The 19,943-nt window shown below is 39.8% G+C and overlaps 2 protein-coding genes across 2 annotated transcripts; both read right to left on the minus strand.

The window, feature by feature from the left end:
- Nucleotides 1-95: 95 nt before the first annotated feature.
- On the minus strand, nt 96-19,473 carry LOC122407216 (uncharacterized). Its single transcript, XM_043413273.1, has 22 exons — nt 18,540-19,473; nt 16,729-17,605; nt 14,668-14,866; nt 14,099-14,213; nt 13,713-13,962; nt 13,445-13,603; nt 13,193-13,277; nt 12,940-13,082; nt 12,640-12,821; nt 8,383-8,527; nt 7,536-7,746; nt 6,555-6,669; nt 6,132-6,375; nt 5,733-5,891; nt 5,577-5,664; nt 5,141-5,286; nt 4,860-5,009; nt 1,699-1,897; nt 1,336-1,450; nt 1,098-1,212; nt 622-988; nt 96-517 (listed from the first exon to the last, which is right to left on the minus strand). The coding sequence occupies exons 2-22, from the start codon at nt 16,984-16,986 to the stop codon at nt 219-221; spliced, it is 3,744 nt and encodes a 1,247-aa protein (XP_043269208.1). The 5' UTR covers nt 16,987-17,605; nt 18,540-19,473; the 3' UTR covers nt 96-218.
- Nucleotides 946-1,626, minus strand: LOC122406072 (lipase 3-like). The gene is made up of 2 exons (XM_043411277.1): nt 1,336-1,626; nt 946-1,212 (listed from the first exon to the last, which is right to left on the minus strand). Exons 1-2 carry the CDS (start codon nt 1,527-1,529, stop codon nt 957-959), a joined length of 450 nt encoding a protein of 149 aa, XP_043267212.1. The 5' UTR covers nt 1,530-1,626; the 3' UTR covers nt 946-956.
- Nucleotides 19,474-19,943: the final 470 nt, after the last annotated feature.

Genomic DNA, 19,943 nt, shown 5'->3' on the forward strand with positions numbered 1-19,943 from the left:
ACCAGACACCAGACTGAAGGAATTTGATGCATTTATTACGAAGCGTTGATTACATTTTGCACTGTTTTTCTCATCGTACATTCGTTATATATCTGCTGAAACTTCGACGTTCGAGGTGAAAAAGCTTTTCGATTAATGCTTTTTTTCGATCGAATAACCCGAAATAGAAATAAACTTTTGGCGAATGAAAGTTTCTCGAAATCGTCATGTCTCGTGCCTCAATTCGCGTACTTTTTCATCAAACTAACAATCTTATCGTACAGTAATTCCTTGCCGTCTTTTGCCCACAGGAAATCAATGTGTCCGAAGCTTTCATGAGGCACCCTGAATTTGCCGATTGGATTGCCCAACTCCCGGTATAAATGGTCGACGTCCCTTGGATCAGACAACCAGTCGTTGGATGCGTAATGCAAAGATACCGGGACTTTGATTCTCGAAAGGTCGTACAGCGGGGGTCTCAAGCTTTTGTATTTTCTCCAGTTTTTCACCCAGCCATGATCGTACTGTTGAAATTTTCCTATCGAATAGTCACTTAATTAATCCGTTTCGTTCGTAACTCCACTTCGGACTTCGATGCGAATTTCAATGGCGTTTGCATTGATAAGACAAAAGTTGGCCTACCGGATTTGACCACTTGGCCATAATGAATAATTTGCCTGACGGAGGCACCCGCCGGTACGTGGGCCAGTATCGATGTGAGCATAGTCGTGTTGAGCTGATCCGAGCCGAATCCGGATACGAGAAAAATGATGTTTTCACATGCCCGTTGCAGCGGAGAGTCATTCTCACATACGAATGATATTAATTCTTTCAACAGCTCGCTCGTTGGCTCGAACTCGTACAACCCAATGAGGCTCATCAATTTCTGAAAGAAAATTGTCGGAAAATTCGGTAGAAATTTGAAAAAACTTGAGTTTTTTTTAAATTTTATTTCCTTCTCATTTTCCATCGGATTATCATCGTACTTCAAGGTTATTCGAAAACTGCGCTACGATCCGATAGAACAGACTTTTGATGTGATCCAAATAAGCGACTGGACCGAGGGCAAACATGGCTTTGATTTTCCTCTGATATTCCGGACGTTCCGTAGCCATCACCCAAAAATCTGTCGTCCCCTGACTGTGGCCCGTATAGATGAGCTCAGTTTTATTCGTTTTTATCAAAATGTAATCTATCATCGCCGGAAGATCGCTGCATCCAACCTCGTGCCACCTGTGACAACGAATCGTGAAAAAAAAAAAAACAACGCGTTCTCATCGGAATGAAGGAATATTTAATATTTCGGAAAATCAGTTTGAAAATTAGGGAATAAAACGTTGATCGAAAGACACGTACGAAAATTTCCAGTAATCCTCCTCCAATACCGAATACTTTTTGTGCTCACGGGAAAAAGTATTGCCTCGATTATTTCCCATCCAAACATCGTATCCTTCGTCGGCCAAAATGTATCCTAGAACAGTTACCCAAAAATACAACGACAGACAATTGGACACGACGACACGTTGACTTTTGTGAGTTTCTGATTCCATCGAACTTGATGAAATGCAACTTTTGGCGTTAAAAATTCTTCCTGCAGTTTCCCTTTCATTGATGAAAGCGAAAACGAATAGTTTCCGTCAAAAATTTAACTGCTGCAGCTTCGAAGTGATCAGGCTCCGAAAATGAAATTCATGCACTGCACCAACAAAATCTTCGTACCGAGAGCTCTGCCAGGACCCGTGATAATCCAATCGACCGAGCTAGTGAGCAATCCGTGCATCAACAAAATCGGCTGTTTTCCTTTCGATCCAGGATTCGAGTTCGTCCCCGTGATTCTGTGTACTTCCAGTCCATAGCCATCCTCGGTTGTCACTTGGTGCGTTTCGCCTCGATATCCATACTTTTCGATCAATTCTCTCTGACGAATAAAACGATTTTAGAAAATGATGGCAAACTTTAGAGCTCGATTTTCGAAAAATCTCAATACAAATTTTATTTCTGTCTTTTCCTCAGCAACTTAGTACTCACAGGCTGCAAATACGCATCGTCCATACGAACAGACGAACTCGATTCTGCACGGGAATTCTGTGCTTCCGATGATCCAGGACCGGATGTTGCAATTATGGCAAAAGTCAAAAATGTGTGAAATAACATCGTCGAAACGAATTGCATCATCGTGAAAGCTGAACTGAATATTGATACCTGCTAGTCCTATTTATTTATAAGAAATTCGAATGCGGAATATTTGTCATAGCAGCGGTCATTTATCAGCTTAAGGTTATATTTATGAAAACAGTAAATAGTAATTTTTCTTTGATAAGGAGAGTACACAATGCCCGCGGTGCTTTTAACTATCGTATTATTTTTTCTCAACTTATCAGATCGGCTATTCAGCGAATCTTTTTGGATGCTCATACTTTCGTTGTGTCGCGTTGATAAATTGTACAAATATTACATATCGGAATGTCGTCGAAAATCTCGATATTTTTGATGCATTAGAACTGAACTGTTGAATCATTTCCAATTGATTGGAAGATACGAGCATGTTTTTGGCTGTTGTGCCAGTAAATCGCACTCATAAAATAAAGCGTATATAAATTAAGCGCTCTCAGCGTAAATGCATCGATGGAAGGAAATTTAGGCTGTATTCGTTTGAAAGGGGGAAAACCCCGGAATTTATAAAATTATCGATTAACCAAAAATCGCCAGTCTTTGACGAGAATTCGTAACGATTCGTCTCCAGGCAATAAAACCTCGAATTTGTAACTTCTTAAAAAACTTATTGTTAACTTGTTGTAAAAGTATTGAGTTGGAGTTCAGCTCTCGTCCTCGATAACTCGTCCCTTCGCGTGACGGTCTTTGCGGACACGACATGACGCGATATTCTTGCCAGAATCTTCAGTCATTGAGTCCCGAATGGGAAAGACTAATTTAGCAAAAGAATTTTAGAATATTTCAGTTTCAGTTGATAATTTTTCAAGGTTTTAAAAGAAACAAAGTTAAGGGACGAGGTCAGTGACCTTTCAGCCTCACTGATCGTAAGGAAGATGGACAAGAGCGTGATCTCTTAGGCTCGCATATGCTTCATTCCTCGTAGTTTCAATAAACTTGTAAAGCTTATTCCACAATCGATTTCTTGATCTCATTCCAGGAGAGTGTACCATACGAGAAGCGTCTACGCGTGTATACTGACGAGCATCGTTGCTACTTGGTCAATATCGTGATGAGCTCATCAAACACGAGAACAATTTAAGGTATAACTGCGGATGAATAGCTCGACCAAAAATTATATCTAATTGGAATTTCCGTACTTCGTGGTGCAATAAAAATCTGAAAAAATTCAACAACATTTGGAAAGCTATGAACAACAATTATCAATAATAATATTGCCCAAAAGTTAATAACAAATTGTTTAAACAATTAATTATTCAATAATTTTGCGGTGAACTATTGTTTTTTTTTTTTTACGAATCAAATGTGTGCATTTTTCCGAATGCTCGTGAATTTTTTCAGAATTTTCGTGGATTTTTGAAATTTGTTGAAAAAATTTTGAAAAAAATTTTAAAAAATTTGAATTTTGGATATGTTTTAGAAGACATATTTACCATCAGTTTTGAAAAGTCTCAAGGTTAGTGGATCAAAAATGTATAAATAGAGCCACTTAAAAATTTAAAAAAGGGAATTTCAAAAATCGACGAAAATTCTGAAAAAAATCATGAGCATTCAGAAGCGAATGCGTACATTCGATTCGTAAAAAAAACAAGGGTTTACTGTGAAATTGTTAAGAAATTATTTACTTAAACAATTTATTAATAACTTTTGGGCAATATTATTATTGATAATTGTAGTTCATAACTTTCCAAATGTTGCTGAATTTTTTCAGACTTTTATTGCATCACGAAGTACAGAAATTCCGATCAGGTACAATTTAACGGCTGGGCTGTCCATCCAGTAAAACCTTAAATGAAGCACGTAGACGAATGAGAATCGAAAAACGATGATCGATCTTCTGCCGAAGTTTGCCAACGTTGAAGGTGCTGAAGATCCTCGATGCTCGAAACTAGACTAATCTCCTAGAATTTTAAAAAAATGTGAAAACGAATTCACGATAACTTGGACGATTTAGCAGCTGGGGAAGTGAAAACAAAAGTTTGTTCGACTCCTGCGAATGAATTCTCGTACTCCGAACAATTGTTCCTGTAAAATTGCGATTCCTCGATAACTGACCGCGATAATCGAGTCCCAAGATGTTTGATAGTTTGGTTCATTGGACTGATTGCTTCACTTTTCTTCGCAGAATCTTTCAAATGGTCAAATCTAATCTGAAATACTTGCGTTATTTATAAGCAACGATTACAAAAAGGCTCCAAATACGTTGGAGAAAAAATCTAATCGTCAGCCAACGAGTGCTGGTCTTCAGAGATATTTGCAAAGCACTACTCGTCGTTTATCACAGTCACGATCGTAAATTCACGAATGAAGACACGTGCCCAGTCTGTCATATCGGCTACGATAAGATCGGATTTCGTTTCAGATCTACCAAGCTCTTATCCACACCACTTTTTTATTCACACATACACCAACGCCTGAAACACACAGTTTATGAAGATAAAATCACGTTGTGGGATAAAACATAATCGTGAAACCGACGATCCCGGCGTTATCGTTACATTCGGCTGTACATCAATCACGCAATTAACGAATAAACGTAAATATTAAAATTTTATAATATCCTGATTTTCTTTTGCTCTCCTCTGACTAGACATGAATTTTTCGCATCGTCCGTTTCGATTGCTTTTCAAATGCTCGTTAATTCTTCAATCATAACAATAATACTCGGTGTAATTTGTACTCTAATAGAAACCCTCGCAGCTTCATCACCGATATTTTTCCAGTAATCGAAGTATTTTCTCGTATATCATCTGCGGAGCTGTTTTTCCCCATAGGAAGTCGTAATGGTTGAAGTTATTCGATGGCACTTTCTCATTGAGCACGATGTTCCTTAACTTCAAGCTCAGTAAGCCGACGTCCTGTGCACAAATCGATAAACAAAATGAGCTTTCCATTCACGAACAATCGGTGAAATTGATTAGGGTCGAATTTAAGGGGAGATTCATCGGTAACAAGAACAAGCATTTATTTTGGAAAAAGGTTTATTTACCTCCGGTGTAGCGAGTCGATCGTTATCACTGCTGAAGAGGGCAACCGGAGCGGTTATTTTATCCAACTCGTAATCAGGCGGTATAGGAGAATCGTACAGTCTCAAATTTTTTTTCTTATCGACGTAATCGAAAGCTCTGAAAGTTCCTGTAACGATATTTACGAAATGCAGCGTTTCCTGAATAAGGGGAATGAATTGGACGTATTTGCTGCTGAAAAGTTGTCAATTTTTCCTTAATTCCGTTCATTATTGGTTTGCGGTGCTAAACGACTCGCTGAAAAAGTATTGAGAGCAGTTTCCAAGCGGATTCGTGATCCAAAGATACAATATTTTGAGTCGATTAAAGATTGGGAAAGTTCACTTCCTCCGGTACGATAACGAAAGTCGAGTTTCGATAACAAAATTCGAAAGTATATAAAACGACGGATTAACGAACCTGGACGCATGTAGCCTTGCCCAAAGTGCACGAGTTGTTTCCAAGATGCTCCTGCGGGCACGTGGCCGATGATGACAGTCAAGTTCGCCTGGAACCGAATGAAGAACGTGAAAAGCTCGAAAATGCTCAATACTTTTAAAGATTTCATTCTCGCACCAAATCCAGTTCGCCTTGACTGTATCCAGCCACCAGGAAAAGTGTATTGCTGCACAGAACCTGGGTGGGCGCACCTTCGTGACACAAGAAGCTCGAGACGAATTTTCCCCACTCGGATCTCGAGCCCAGCTCCGGCCAACCAAACCTCTCGCCGACCCACTGTTAACATTATCATCAATGAAAATTAACGACTAAAAATCCAAAACAGTAACTTCTGGGTGCAATAATTTTGAATGAACGTTGGCTCAACCAATTAAAAAATGTGTCAAAAATTCTCTCGAAAAACTTGCGTTTTGCTCAAATATTAGCTTTCAATGTGCAAGAAAATTCGGTTTTACTTTTCGTTGACGTTCTTCACGCGAACGCTCAATCCAATCGCAAAACATTTGCACGACCTACCACACCGAAGTACGTGAGTCTAGCGAGTTGGGTAATCGGTCCTCGGAGATTACCGGTGAAGGCTGCGGGTGCGAGGCCAATAGCCAGTGCGACTTTATCATTGTATTCCGGTCTGACCGAGGTCATTACCCAAAACTGGGTCGAACCCTGAGAATGACCGATGTAAAGGAGTCTTTGTCGCCTCGTTACTTTTAAAACGTGATCTATGGTTGCCGGTAGATCGTAAACGCCTAGCTCGTGGAAGCTAAAAAATTTTTATTTTCTTTTAATTTTCATTCATTTTTACATTTCGCTTTGAACAGTTTCAATTTTACCACTTTCCTTCACTCCATTTTCCTTCAATCGGAAACATCATATAAGGATGAAATAAAACTGAGGAATGTTTGGTAAGAAAATAATGAAAAACATCATTGCTTTGCCTACCTGAAGTTCCAAAACGTGCGATTCTCCGGCACTAGAAAACGGTTCTGACGCGAATAGATGTTTCCACGATTATTTCCCAACCAAACGTCGTATCCTTCATCCGCCAGGATGTACGCTGCAGTGAAAACATTAATCAGACGTATTAAGTGTTTCTGCAATGAGGTAATCGAATAAGTACGTATTTGCGCAAAACGACGATTATAATTATAGTCGGAACGCTCATTATTTAAATATAATTTATAGTTAGCATTTTAATATTTGTTGCAATACTCTGCGAGGCATCTTTTCCGTCTCCACCTGATTTGATGAGATGAATTTTCAAAAACTTCCGATGGTCCGAACTGTTGCTCGAAATTTTTTCTTACTCGAAGCATTTAGCAATAATATTAACGATGGAAGCCGTAATTTCACTGCTAGAAGCAGAGACAAATTTTCTGAATTTACTGAAGAAAATATATGAGACTCGTCTTCCCGTTCCAATTTCCCTCGTTTTCGTATGAAAAATCATAAAAATTGAATCAGCATTCGGATTCTTTTCGTTCCCAAATAAAATAAAGCGTAGCAAACAACGAGCGAGCTGACCGACGACTGAAATCGTCTCTTTGCTCAGCCTATTGAAAAATGTCGCGCGCGCGCGCGCGTGATTAAGAATTGGAGTGCGGATAAGTTCAGGCCCAGATGAGAAATATTCGACCGAGTGAAATGACGCGAGTGTCGAGTGAATTTAAACTGCAAGAATTAGCGTGACATTACTGTTTCTCTGGCACGATCTCGAGGCCGTTCTCTTTCGTTCCGTTTAGTCAAGAGGACACTGTCGTTCGGGCAGTCCAAACGCGAGCGCGAGAACCTTAGAACGAATGTATGTTGCGCGAACGAATACCGCGAAGAAAAGGCGCTTGTATAATTTCCCCACGGCCTGACCACGTGCGCGCGCGACTGTGAGAGAGTAAATGCGAGTCAAAAATAATCATTCAGACTGACCGAGAGCTTTTCCAGGACCTGAAATAACCCAATCGGCCGAACTCCCCGCCAAACCGTGTTGCAGAAGAATCGGTACTTTTCCAGCATCCCGCTGCCACCGACTCTCCTCTATGCGTCCATGAGGAATGCGATGGATTTCGAGCACGTAGCCATCCGCTGTCTCGACTTTATGAGCTTCCAAAGGATAACCGTACTTAGTAGCCAGCTCCGGCTGGAAAAATGAAATTCGATTTTAAAAAGGGCTCCCAAAGTGACGTCTCGTTGAAAGTACTTTTTCTTTGGTTCGGCCATCGAGTTTTCTCGGATCAACGAGAAAGAAGAGGTTCGGATTAAAGCGTCTTACGAGAGCATGAAAAATTGTAACGACAAGCTTCAAGATATTTTTGTTCGACTTGTAACTCGAATCATTGATTTCGTGTTTTTTTTTTTTTTTTTTTTTATTTCTGGACGAAGCATCGGGCTTATGTCAAGCTTTCAAGTGCGGTGTCAGAATGAAAATCGATGGAAAAGTACAGACTTTAGAAAGCTCGATACTTCGCAGAGATTTATCGAGTATCCTGGCGTTTGAAATTCGAAAAGTTGCATTGAAAAATCTCAAAGAGCATTGAGAGCAAAAGTATAAAGCCTCGTATTTTCAACGAGAATTTTGCTGCGTTTGGGCAGTCGAACTCGTTGGCATTTCGGAACTTGCAATTTCTCGTCGTCCACGAGTCAGTGGTCCACGAAACGCGCACACTTAATTAAGCACTCGCGAATATAGAGATAAATTAACGTGAAGTGTGATTGATCGAATCACACGGAGATACGAGCCCCACGTATTGTTCTCGACGGCGTTGTAACGACTTACCGTTTTGAGGTCAATATCAGGATTCCTGTCGTTGAATGCCTCGGTGGTGGTGCAGGCCGCGAGGATAGCCAGAAAAATATGATTCACGAGAGCTCGCTGTGTCGTCGACATTTCCAACGAGATGCAGTGACTCCGCACGAGGAGACTAACAACCAGCATTTATATATGTAAACGTGTACACGCGGTAAACACGGCTTTTGAACGCGATACAAACTCCGGAGACCCGAGTCACTCTCGTGCCTGAGCCTCTGGTATTGCAATTTTCCATTGATCTCGCACTCCGTCGCCTTTGCATTCCCCACCATCATCACGATATTTTCGAACGTATATTTGTGGCTTTCGCATCCCTGCCTTTTTACTCGATTTTACAGAATCGATATGCCAATCGATTAAGGCCGTACACTCGCAGTGGCCGAAAAAGCGTGATTTTCTTGTTTTTTTTTTGTTCGACAAGAAAATCCATGTTTATTGAAAAACTGTGAAGGAGATTGGTCAGTAGGCATGCTCGTGTACTTCTACAATATTTTTCGTCGAAAAATTTCTCAAAATGGGGCAACATTGAAAAAAATGGGGAGGCAGTTTTAACGAAAAATTCATTTTCTGAGGTGCTGAATTTTCGGCTTTTCTCATAACTGCGAATCTAATGCTCCGATATTTATGAAATTTCGTCACAATATTCTTCAGACGTTGCAATCGAAGAATGTCTGATGATAAAATTTTCGATTTTTCCGCCCACCACGTTAAGGAGGGTGGCTACCGACGATACAATGTTGCCATGCTAAACCATGTTAAATACATTAAAAATTTCAAAATGATAAGAATTTAATAAAATTTGGTGAACGTATTCTTTAGGGCCAAATTTGACAATACAAATTTTTTAGATTTTTCTTCTGTACAGTTATCGAGTAATTGATCACTAAAGTTCAAGTGTATAAGCCATAGCGTTTCCATATATATAGGTATACATTCCGGGCATAAGAAATCTGCTTTAATCCGTAATTACTCGATAACTAAGCAGAAGAAAATTTTGAAAAAAATTGTGTCTTCGCACTTGACGTTGAAGAACATTATCACCAAATTTGATCAATTTCTTATCAATTTGACGAACGTAGCCACCCTCCTTAACTCTCGTTTCTTAAAACTTGAGATGCCCTTCGGTTATTGAGCACTAAAGGTCACGTTTGTCAGGACTCAGATTAACCTCGGTGAGTCGAGTTCAAAGACGCGCCTGGAACATCGATTATAAGTTTATTCGTCGCTATCCATCGGCTGCTCCGTCTTGCAAAAAGTCAGCCTTGATGCACGCTCGAAGATCAAGGATCGCACCTCTAGGTCGATGCGACTGCGAATCGTCACTTTCCGAATGGCAGCTCCGAAACCCGTTTTCACTGCTCCTATAAATCAACGGGTAAATTGGTTACGAGGCTATCGAATTCAGTCTGTCGAAGACCGTGCGGTGACCCTGTCCGCAATATTCGATAATCGCAGATATTATAATTTGTTGTTTCATCGAAAATGAAGCTTCGCGGCGATGGTGACAGACCGAAAGCACGTCGAGTCGATCAAATGTCAAATAATTATCGTAATTTCGTATTCATATAAAAATAACTGAAACTTACATTTTTGAGGGGTTAAAAGATTCAAAAAACTTTCGGACTCAACAGCCGTGACAATTTTTCTGATGAAAATATTTGAAAAAATGTGTGACCATATAATTTTGAAAAATTGGTGAAAAAGTGAGTAAAAATAAATCTTCTGCTTGGAGCACCGAATGAATGGAATGAATAATGTCTCGATTGTTACTCGAGGATAAATCGAGGAATACCGAGATCCAAAAGCCATGAAAAATACGCTTATAAAAATGTACCATGTATGAATAGAACGTCGTTAAATTTCGCAACTCAGCAGGTGCAAAGAGGTCGTTGAGGCTGCAGTCAGCGATCGGCGAAACGATCGTCAAGGTCGCGGTTACGCCACTTGGATTCAGCGATAAGGATCCCGGCGGATTCCCCGGCTCATCTGGCTCTTCTTCGCGCACGCGAACGTGAGCTCCTATTAAATTTTCTTTCCATTATAAAATTCATTCGATGTAGTGCAAAGACGAGTTTATCCTCGAGGCGGAAGCCATTCTTCTCCCTTGCCGGAGCGTTCGAGCTACGATTTTTTCGTACAATAGTTTATCGTAAAAGGCTCGCATACGTTGCCAAGTGCCAAGATAGTTCGATGGCGAAATAGCCCAGGCATGAAGCTACGTCTACACGAAGCTTGGGTGGAATATGTGCACGAGTATGTACCGGGGAGGCCGAGGCAAAGCCGAGTATCTGACGAAACATTGATTTGTCAACGATTCTAATAAACGGAATTGAAAATTTGAGGCGATTTCTGTAGTTTTCTGTAGTTACGAAAAACGAACGAAATCCAAAGGTACTGACAGTTGGAGAAACTGAAATAAACAGGAATCGAAAAGAAATCGAGCGGCTCCTCCAGGCACCAAACCTTTCGTCCTGGTCCCCCCTGTCGATCAACGCAGACACACCAGCATCGTAAAATGTCTCGATAATGCCGCGCACTCATCGGAGTGTTCGCCGATTGGCGTAAATGAACGCTGGTCCGAGGAAAGGTGAAAGAGTTTATTGGCTGGGTCGAGGCCGCTTTTTGCTATTATTTATTTCAGTGTATCTACGGAATGTGACTTTTTCCAGGGAGATAAATGTCCGAAGAAAATAATTGTTCTCGCCTACATATCCATTTCTGATTTCCCAAGGACACTCGCTTCGTAACGAACAACAAGTAGCAACGAACTTTACGTTGATAGTGCTGCACGCTGCCTGATAGCGAGCGTTGACAGCTCATTGATATATTGCTGAAAAGCTCCCACGCGGATGTCCGATTTTCATTTTTCTTTCTAGTTTTTCTCGAGATTTTTCATCATTTTCGCAAAAAATTAGATGGATCGTTTTTGCAGATTTACAAAAGAAATTTTGCAAGTCACGAAGGTCGAAAACATTTTGAAATTCGGAAATTCAGTAATTTTCAAAACTCTAGAAATTTTCAAGAAAACGGCGCGTTGTAAGAGCGAGTTGTCGGTTAGGGAAAAACAACAACTTTGTTGTTGTTTTTCCGGAAATTTTGCGGAAAACGGAAATTTTAATGGTCAATCACCTGCCATGAATCTCTGTGGACCAGGCCGACGACTAATATTCACAACGACTCACAGCAGCGGCAACCTTCGTTTCCAGTCCTTGCTGCAGTCGGGTCTGCTATTAGATTACGAAATTAAGCAGGCCAGTTCGTAACTTGGGTTGGTTAATTCGATGTGGAATTCAAGCCGTTCACCGGACTGGCAAGAGTGACCGCGAACGCGACTACGACGATGTCGAATTGGTCGTAAAACGAAAATTAAAACACTTTTTTCGCTCCTGTTCCATTCGTTTTAGCCTCAATACCTCCTGTGCTCGAGACAGAAAAAAGGCGAACCTTTATTTCATCGATAATCTTTGAAATTGCGTTAACGATGAGATTGCCAGTGATGAAAAAAAATGGAAAAATAATTGAAACGAAAGCAACGTGTTCTTCGTTCCCCCGAAACATCAAACACGTCCACAAGAAAAAGTTGTTCTAAGTTACCGAAATTCTACTCTCGCAACTGACAGATCAATTCAAAAGCAAAGCCTTCGATGAAGAGCAGATAATTGTTCTGAGATTTTTCGTACCAAATTTCATTCAACTTGATCAAATAGTTGTAGAGATTTTAATAAATAAACTCACGTTCCAAAAAAGCTCGTGATTCATCAACACGAAAGGAATCGTTTTCGGGCTCGTTCGATCTACCAAAATGGGAACGTCTCGAATGTCCCAATATTCCAAAATTCGATAATTTTATAAACAAAATAATTTATTAATGATATAGCACTAAAATATTCGACAATTATTTAAAACAATTATAGCGTATATACAAAAATGCATACACGGAGATGATTTTCATTGAATTATTACATTTCCATTACATATCCACGGAAGTTAGTACTTTGCACTATGAAATTTGTAAAAATTCGACGACATCTCCGGTTCTCATCGCCATAACGGTGATCTTTCCCTTTTGATTCTGTTCGTGTTGTTTTTTTAAAATCCGCAAATCGAGGACGATCATGACGCATGTGGGATTCTCCAGAACCAACGACACGACCCCTTCGTAATGTTTCGCTTCGTCAATATTCACATTTTACGACTATCAGAGTCACAGTGAGTATCGATCACGTGACGTCTCTTCCAAGCCCATTGAATCCGATCGTCCTGTAGCCATCCAGCACCTCGATAACGTCGTCGTAGAGCAGCCTCTTCGTGTCTTTGAGGAATAGGAAATCGAGATGCCCGAAGTTAGAGTAGGGAATCTCTCTCGATATGGCGTTTGGGATTTTCGTTAGTACAGCTTCTGTGTCCTGTATTGAGTAAATGAAAAGAAAGGAGAAGAAATAAGAGCGTTGGTAGGCACGTGCTTCGACAGCGTATTCGATAGAGACGATTTGTAATGTCTCGGTGTGCCTTAAGACTCTTGACCTTCTTTGTGGTGTAAGGATCGTTCGGAGCGTAATAAAGTACCAGCGGTGCCGTTATGTTCTCGAGCGGATATTCCGGTGGGGCGAAACTCTTGTAACGAAGATAATTGCTCATTGGCCCAAAGTCGTACTGCTTAAACTTTCCTGCGAAGCGTTAAATGTGTCATTAGCCGTCGAGTCATCGGATCATTAAAATCAACGTTACTCATGTCGGATTTTATTTTCTTCGGCGCTTGAGCTCCGTACAAGCTTACCGCTCATAACAATTTGTCTATAATGCAGCAGCGTCTCGATGGAGGTTCCTTGAGGATAGTGATTCAGCAGACGTGGCAGCATCGACTGTACAAATCGTTAAAATCACACGAGTCATTCTCCGAACTTATTAAATTTATACGCGAGTACCCGAAACTCTTAAGGAGAATGAACGTTCGCCAATTTAACGACGAAAGCTCTCCAAATTATTCGTCTGGATTCTCGAATAGATTATACAAAAAATTCTCGCTCACCACGTCAAATTCCTCGCAATTCGTCAGCCCGAAGAGATACGAAGCGAGGCTCTGACATAACACTCGAATCCTCGGACGCTGGCAAAAGGAGACGTAGAACGTGAGGTCCATTCCGTCGCGTGGAAACAGCTCGAACATGTCGAGAAGCTTCAGCGCTTCCTGTTACAAAATAAACCTATTTATAGTTCATCCCTGCCAAATACGTTTACGAAATACTGAAGACAGTGACACAACGATGAGAAGAACAAGCACAAAGGAAGCTGCTCACCTCTATGTGTTTACCGAAACGAATACCGAGCTTGCTGACGAGACCCGGCAGTGAGTGGGTGAATATAGCGACCGGTGCAAACGTCAAGGCAACGTGGATCTTGTCGTTGTATTCCGGCTTTTTCGAAAGGAGAACCAACTCGACCGTGCTGCCCATTGAGTGACCGACCAATGAGACCCTCGGCATTCCCGTCAACGATAAAATATAATCAATCGATGCTGCGCTGTCGAAAGTACCGATTTCGTGCCAACTGTGGAAAAAATATTCAAGGAAGAAGGTCAGTTTTAAAATTTTGTGAGAGAAAGTCGTTCTGGTTGATTTTTGTCAAATTTTGTGTCAAATATTCGTAAGTCACATTGTCTCGATTTTGGAAGTAGGAACTTTACCTGAACCGCCAAAAATGGGACTCTTTCACTGACAAGTACTTGTGACGCTTGCCATAGTAATTTCCTCGTGAATTCAATGCCCACACGTCATAACCATTGTCCACCAGCTGATACGCTGCTCACGTCACGACAATGAAATTAAATAATAAAATTGCAGAATTACGCACGAGGAAATGCAGCATCGATTATTAACGAACCTCTCGTTAGCTCTTCATATACATTTGAGGACTGCACCAAGGTTAAAAGTCGACACGTGCTCATCGAGATCTTCACAACATCGAAAACAATGAGAACCAGAAATAATTTGGCGCTGCTCAAAAAACTAAAAAACCTTTTGCTCCAAATTCGTATTACTTTTTACACACGAAAAGTCTCCTTTTCAAATTTCATACCCGACCAGAATGGCTAATTTTTTATCATTCCCTCCAACAATCGCAGCTCAGAATCGAAGCTACGTAAAACGAACGGTCAACTTTGCAAAATCCCTTAAACCCATCGACCCCTTTGGTCCCCGGTGCAGCCTCTCGAGCAGTAAATAAAAAACAATGGACCAGTTTTTTTTGTTGTACCAAGATCGTGTTCCGGGCCCCGTAGAACCCAAATGTCCGAGGCTGCTAAAAGTCCGTGTATGAGTACGACGGGTGATTTCCCACGTGCCATCGGTGACTTAGGGCCACCCGGTATTCTGTGTATCGACAGAATGTACCCATCCTCGGTCGTCACTTCATGTTCCTCGGCGATGTATCCCTCTCTCTCGACTAATTCGACCTGAAAATCTTTTCGACATGAAAAAAACAGTTCCGTCATCCAATTAAAAGAGCGATGAAAATTTTTAAGTGGAATTGGGTAACGGGCTCTCAAAAGGCAACGAGACTGGAGCCGAGCTTAGAACTAAGGAATCATATTGAGCTATTTCAAATTTCAAATATCCCAATTTTCTTCGAGTCCTCAAAAACTGATTATTTCCTCATTTATTTTCCAGTGGCTGAAACTTCCTCGAATTTTCATTCACCATTGAAACAAGTACGCAGCACACGTTTGAATTACTGAGAATTTGAAAGAATTTCGCTTCTGATCTCGAAAATGACATCGAGTTGACGAGCTCGATTCGACTGCATTATTGAAGTTTTCTCGCAACTGAAAAAGTCCCAGAAGAAACATTCCCACGAGTTACACTTTCATTTGAATTCGTCAGCAGCTGTCAAGAAAAACAAATAGAATTGCATGGGCGACGAAGGGAGAGTCTCGTTTTGTGGAATTACTCCAAACGAGTGATTCAAACTTTCAAAATGTTTAAGGAGTTTCGGTACAGTCGATACAATGTTGTCACGCTAAACCATCCTAAAAACATAAAAAATTTCAAAATGATAAGAATATTATAAAATTTGGTGAACATATTCTTTAGTGCCAAATTTGACAATACAAATTTTTTTAAATATAGGTATACATTCCGGGCATAAGAAATCTGCTTTAATGCGTAATTACTCGATAACTAAGAAGAAGAAAATTTTGAAAAAATTTGTGTTTTCGCAATTGATGTTGAGGAACATTATCACCAAATTTGATCAATTTCTTAAGGTATTACTGGATGGATAGCCCAGCCGACAAATCGTACCTGATCGGAATTTCCGTACTTCGTGATGCAATAAAAGTCTGAAAAAATTCAGCAACATTTGGAAAGTTATGAACTACAATTATCAATAATAACATTGCCCAAAAGTTATTAATAAATTGTTTAAGTAAATAATTTTTTAACAATTTCACAGTAAACCCTTGTTTTTTTTACGAATCGAATGTACGCATTCGCTTCTGAATGCTCATGATTTTTGCTTCAGAATTTTCGTCGATTTTTGAAATTCCCTTTTTTAAATTTTTTAAGTAGCTCTATTTGTACATTTTTGATCCAGTAACCTTGAGACTTTTCAAAACTGACGGTAAATATGTCTTCTAAAACATATCCAAAATTCAAATTTTTAAAAATTTTTTTCAAAATTTTTTCAACAAATTTCAAAAATCCACGAAAATTCTGAAAAAATTCACGAGCATTCGGAAAAAGTACGCACATTTGATTCGTAAAAGAAAAACAATAGGTCACCGCAAAATTATTGAGTAATTAATTGTTTAAACAATTTGTTATTAACTTTTGGGCAATATTATTATTGATAATTGTTGTTGATAGCTTTCGCCAGATGTTGTTGAATTTTTTCAGATTTTTATTGCATCACGAAGTACGGAAATTCCAATCAGATATAATTTTTGGTCGAGCTATCCATCCAGTTATACCTTAATATTTAGACTTCTGTACCGAAACTCCTTAATGCTGTATTAATCGATAACTATGTAGAAGAAAATTTCGAAAAAAATGGAGCTTTTGCACGTTATATTAAAGAAGATTATCAGCAAGTTTAATCAATTTCTTAAAATTTGTAAACAGGTTTCGAAACCCCTTAACAATGTCACGGGATTGGTTCGAGTAAAAACTTCATCGAATTCAAACTTCAAATTCCATATCCACTTGCCATTTGAATTATTTTTTCCAAGGAATTGAAAATCGATGAGAAAGACGAAAAGATTGAGCCAAGAAATAGAGCGAGGAAGGTTTTTGGGAATAAATACAAAAATAGTCTTACAAATGTTTCGGTATTCCGTCGTCGGGGTCCGGCGAGTTCACTTGCGTCATAGTGTGTGCTTGGCCGATCAATGTCCTCACCAAGCGCGGAAACATTGGGCCAACTTCCTGTGAGAAACGTGACTAGCACTATCATCGTTATCATCAGTGAATCGAGTGCCGGAAGTCGGTGCATATCGAGATGGTAGCCGAGCACTTTTTCGTTTGTCCAAATAAAAACTCCGCTGCACACATGAAATGGATTAAATAGCGTACACATGCGCACTCGCGTATAGTTTTTGCTTTTTCGTCGCCCGCGATTACACACGCCGATTGCAGGAGGAGTTTACTCGGCGAAAGACAATCATCGTTTCGAATGAATTTTTTTTCGAGCCTCCGTTTATATTCTGTAGAAACGAGCCGCCGATTAGCGACCGTTCGCGAAGACTGTGGCACATTGAAAAAAAAAAGAAAGAAAAAAACGAATATTTTTTTTCGTTGGTTTTAAATGCCAGCATCAGCCTCGACACGAGACCCGGGACTGTTAGGTATTGTGATGTTAATTGTAATTCGACGAGCATCTAGATCCATCAACGCCAAAAAGCATGCGGTCTTGTGGTCCCCCTTGACCTTGGCCATTGAACTCCGAATGCGTGATTTTTCGTCTTGTGCGTGCGCGGACGCGAAGCTTTTCAAATGCACTGTTTCAAAGGGAGCTCGCGACCTTGATACACTTTCGGCACACCGAATTCTCGGGACAACCGGTTCCCCGCATCTGACACTCGCTCCTTTGGCCACCAATTTGCACCGATTCTCGCTGTACCGCGGCTAACGTGCTTCGGGGTCACGGGAGATGATAAATGGATTGAGAACGTTGATGAAAGATCGACCGGAGGTTCCTAAAAACAACGTGAAATCCGAAAATAAAACGTAAGAAATATTTTGCCTTCTCTTATTTTTCTATCGATCTGTCACTTCTCGGATATATCCTTAAAGAAACCGACGAGCAGCTCCGCGTTCGATCAGAGAATACTTTCGATTGAAACGAGGATGGAAATTGAATCCATGCACAATCGGCGAATCCTCCCCCACTTCCCCCATTCTACACCATCCGGATTCCATCTGAATGATTTCTCGAGCGCGAGCGTCATATTGTACGGAGTGAAATGATGCCAGGCACGCATACATAATGAGATGGCTTAACTGGTTATATACGTGAAGAAAGATGTGCGCAAAGAAACTTCCCATTCAGTCGATTGACATATTTCTCTCTCATCCGTTCGGATTAGAGCTGAGAAAACCCCGAAATATGTACCGCGGTATACTAAACACTTTTATAATTATTTCTCACGACGCTGGAAGCTGCTGTCGAACGAAGAAATGCGTCAGAGTTCTGACGCTCGCGCTTCCGTGTTTGGGTATTCCATGTTTTATTCACACGCGTTAATAACTCACGAAAGATTTGAACTCAACTTCGAAGTGGGTCTCAAAATTTTTCAAACTCGAGTAAAAGCCTTCTTGACAGTATGTTTCCGTGTGAGTACGAGAGAAATAGTTGCGGATTTTAAAAGTAACATTTTTCTACATCGCTCATCGTGATCGGGATGAAAATTGCGTGCACTGAAACGTTTTTTTTGTCATCGATCGATATTCGTCGGGGAATTCTGACGTCGAAGATTCGAAGTGTGTTAGGTGAATTTTCCGTACTTTCAACAAGTCCGAATTGGGGATGACGAATCTTGAAATTCCGTCTACTTTATGAGAAATAGATAAGAGAGCAGTGGACAGAAGAACAACGGCATTGACGACACTTTTATTCTCATTATTTCTTACCTTTTTTTTATTTTTTTTTTTTAAACTTCAGACGAGACAGAAAAAGGTTTTGTTGATTTTTATTGAAATTACAATTGTTTTGAAATCTCAACTTGTTTAGATTTACTACGAGAGGCCGAAAAGACTTTGAAGCAGTATAACGTTCGATTTTTGGTTATGGCGATTGGGAGAATATTCTCGCAGGTTATTTTTTTATCCATATATTTGTGCACTTATAACGATATTTAGTTCGGAGTCAAAAAAATTTGTACAATTAGATGATCATTATTTTTTAATAGTAAGAACTATAGTGGCTCGCTTGTTCAATAATTTTAGTACATTTTTGTTGTCGAATAAACGGACTCAGAATCCAAACAACTTTGGATTTCGATAGTTCGGAAGTCTCGATGGCGGGTAATATTCCAACAGTACTTTCAGCATCGAACGCTCGTGACGCTTCGATCGATTAACAGATGTGCATTTGATTAGCTCTGTACCCTGCGCTAGTGGCGCCGCCAAGCATCAATCTTCAACGAAATTCTCTTCTTCACGTTTTGTCAAGGAGTCGACATGGTGAGTTTTTTCAATGTTCTGTTTAAATCCACGTTAATCAACGACATCAGAGGAATAATTGTTTCGATTTATGGTGCGTGAGATACGTGATATATTAAGGAATTTTATTGTGTTTTTCAGGCGGCCCACAAGACGTTCATTATCAAGCGAAAGCTTGCGAAAAAACTCAAGCAAAACAGGCCCATTCCTCAGTGGGTGAGAATGCGTACTGGCAACACAATCCGGTAAGTTTTAGTCTCTATTTATATTCGTTTCTTAAAAAATTCTTGATTTTAAACCGTTACTAATGATATTTGCAAAATTCCAAAATTTTTATGTTTTCGCTCGACGCAATTGTGTTCATAAGTAACGCGTCGCTTCTCGTTCAAATTAGGTTATGTTAAACGAGTTGCTCTACTGTAAACGCCGCGAATAGACTTCTGCCACCTTTCATTTACTATAAACGATATTTAAAAATCCAAAATATTGATTTTTTCTTAAGTTGAAAAAAATTTTCAATGCCAAATGACATTAATATGAATCAGTTGAAAAGACAATCACCGAAAAATACACGATAATTGAAAAAAAATCGGATATTGAAACGAATAGGGGAAACATCTGAATGAATAAAAATCTATATTATTTGAAAATGAAAACCATAAAAGAATCAAAAGGCAGATATTATAATTACGATAAGCTAAATTACATTGCAGAAAACTACTTTTGTTTTGAAGACACTTTTTGCTGTGGAATCCAAATTTGTAAAAGTTGAATTCATGCTATTCGATCTACATTATGAAATAAATTTTGAGTTTGAACTTGTTGATAGAATTTTTCAGAGCTCAAGAACATGAAGTTTGGACTAAATTTTTT

This window comes from Venturia canescens, chromosome 2 (genome assembly GCF_019457755.1).
Source record: "Venturia canescens isolate UGA chromosome 2, ASM1945775v1, whole genome shotgun sequence".
NCBI lineage: Eukaryota > Metazoa > Arthropoda > Insecta > Hymenoptera > Ichneumonidae > Venturia > Venturia canescens.

Excerpts from the sequence above, each read along its gene's own strand:
- LOC122406072 (XM_043411277.1), bottom strand. The coding sequence starts at position 1,529 with ATGGAATCAGAAACTCACAAAAGTCAACGTGTCGTCGTGTCCAATTGT. Across the intron at positions 1,213-1,335 it reads GAGGATTACTGGAAATTTTC|GTGGCACGAGGTTGGATGCA; the intron begins GTACGTGTCTTT and ends TCGTTGTCACAG.
- LOC122407216 (XM_043413273.1), bottom strand. The coding sequence starts at position 16,986 with ATGTGTACGCTATTTAATCCATTTCATGTGTGCAGCGGAGTTTTTATT. Across the intron at positions 5,010-5,140 it reads ATCGACTCGCTACACCGGAG|GACGTCGGCTTACTGAGCTT; the intron begins GTAAATAAACCT and ends ATTTGTGCACAG. Across the intron at positions 989-1,097 it reads AGGGGACGACAGATTTTTGG|CGCAGTTTTCGAATAACCTT; the intron begins GTGATGGCTACG and ends ATCGGATCGTAG.